This window comes from Brassica oleracea, chromosome C9, assembly GCF_000695525.1.
Source record: "Brassica oleracea var. oleracea cultivar TO1000 chromosome C9, BOL, whole genome shotgun sequence".
Taxonomy (NCBI): domain Eukaryota; kingdom Viridiplantae; phylum Streptophyta; class Magnoliopsida; order Brassicales; family Brassicaceae; genus Brassica; species Brassica oleracea.
In genome coordinates, this window is record NC_027756.1 from 33,127,265 (window position 1) to 33,129,153 (window position 1,889).

General features: G+C 31.0%; 1 protein-coding gene across 1 annotated transcript; it reads right to left on the reverse strand.

Annotated features, from left to right (window-relative positions):
* Positions 1–381: 381 nt before the first annotated feature.
* On the reverse strand, positions 382–1,599 carry LOC106314820. The gene is made up of 5 exons (XM_013752639.1): positions 1,459–1,599; positions 1,173–1,366; positions 943–1,066; positions 634–834; positions 382–531 (listed from the first exon to the last, which is right to left on the reverse strand). Exons 1-5 carry the CDS (start codon positions 1,597–1,599, stop codon positions 382–384), a joined length of 810 nt encoding a protein of 269 aa, XP_013608093.1.
* Positions 1,600–1,889: the final 290 nt, after the last annotated feature.

The following is a 1,889-nucleotide window of genomic DNA, read 5'->3' on the forward strand; positions in this document are numbered from 1 at the left end:
TTCTGTTCTCAGTTTTCTCCAATAGAAATACGCTTGTTAGTATAGTTTTACTTTAGAACTATATGAGTTGATTGGTTAGTTAGGTTGTTGTGTGAACTGAATAAGATTGTTTAGTTTAGTAATTAGTAATTACAATATATTAGTTTAAATTAAATTTTGAAAGAATGACTAAAAATGTAGGATGCATCTAACATTTAATAGTTTTAATGCAATCGACATAAAAACCCAGCTTATTATTAAATATAGGAAATTCAGATAACTAATTTTTTTTTTAAAAAAAACAAAGCCTCAAATTGAAAGTACGGAATAAATCAAAGCATAACAACTACTTGAAAAATAAGGGAAAGGAGTTTGATATCGGAAAGAAACTTGATCTTCAGCCTAATCATTCTTGGTCTTCTCTTGTTTGACTATCTTGATGCATTGTTTCTTGGAAGAAGATGTTAGGTCCTGTAGGTCATAATCATCTTCCTTGCGCTTTGTTATAGGAGTTGGACACTCATCAGAGGAAATTTGATCCAACATCATGGCCTAAATACATTTAAAATTTTAGGCTTTGTTAGAAACTATGATAACACACACAGTAATAACAACTGTAAGCCAAACACTTAATAAAATAAAAAATATACTTACTGATCCAGATGACATGGTAGAAGAAGTTGTGACCATATCATAATTAGATTGAGAGTCAGTCTCGATAGTAAGAACTTTATCTCCAGAACAAACCTCTAAAACAACAAAAGTGTCTGATCCATTTGTGACATTGTCTGAGGTTATGGAAATACCAAAACAGAAAGACTTTCCGACCAAACTAAGAATAGGTTCTGGTAGTATCTTTGGATCTTCAAAATCTGATATAAAGTCGAAATATAAGGGGGTTAAATCTAAACTATTATTGTGGGGGGAAGTAACTGCAAAACACAAATTCATATCAAAATATACCTCCTCATAAGAGCCATCACATAATTCTTCAGCATCCACTCCAACGATAGACTTACTAACAGAGCCTAGAAACATCAAATTACATGTTGCAGAGTCATCTTTGACAACCAAATGTAGCTTGAATCTAAATTAAAAAAAAAAAACAAAAATTCAGGATATAGTAAGAATACTTGGATCAAATAAAATATGTGAACTCTCAAGAATTAGTTTAAGTAAATATCATCACTTACTTGGGTCCAACCGTATTGATATTAGAACGACAATGTTCACAATGAAACAAAGGCTTATCGTTTTTTGTCATCCTTCCATAATCAACATTAGGAATCTTATTGACACGTTTTTGGTGCCGGTTACAACCAATGTAGAACCAAGACCAATCTGTATCTATTGCTTCAATAGTACATATGATTTTGCAAATCTCCACCTAAATATTTTATAAAATTAAAATCGATTTGTTTTACAATGTTGATAACCATAAAGCAAAACGATTATATTCTGAAAAAATGTATAATGTACCTGAGTGGCCTCAGCGGCTTCTGCAATTGTTTTGATCTCAGCATCATTCCAGTTATACAAAATTCTTTTACCATCCTTCTTTCCAGACGGTTTTTGGACCAGAGCAACAGAGAGATCATCATTTGACAGCCTTAAATGCATTACAATTTTGACATTTAAAAATTAGTTTTATAAGATACGCATGTAATAATATATAAATCATAATAGAAGAAAAACTTTTGAGTTAAATGGGTAACTTCAGGGATCATTGCATTCAGGAACAGACGTGAAGCATCAAAAGCATTAGTGATTTGCAGCTCTCCTATTAAGCATTAAACATAGGCTTTGAATTCGAACAAAAAAAAAATTAATCAACTAATGTTATAAGAGTAAAAAAAATACCTCTAAATTCCTTGATTTTTGCAAACCTGATCAAACAAATAATTGTTTGA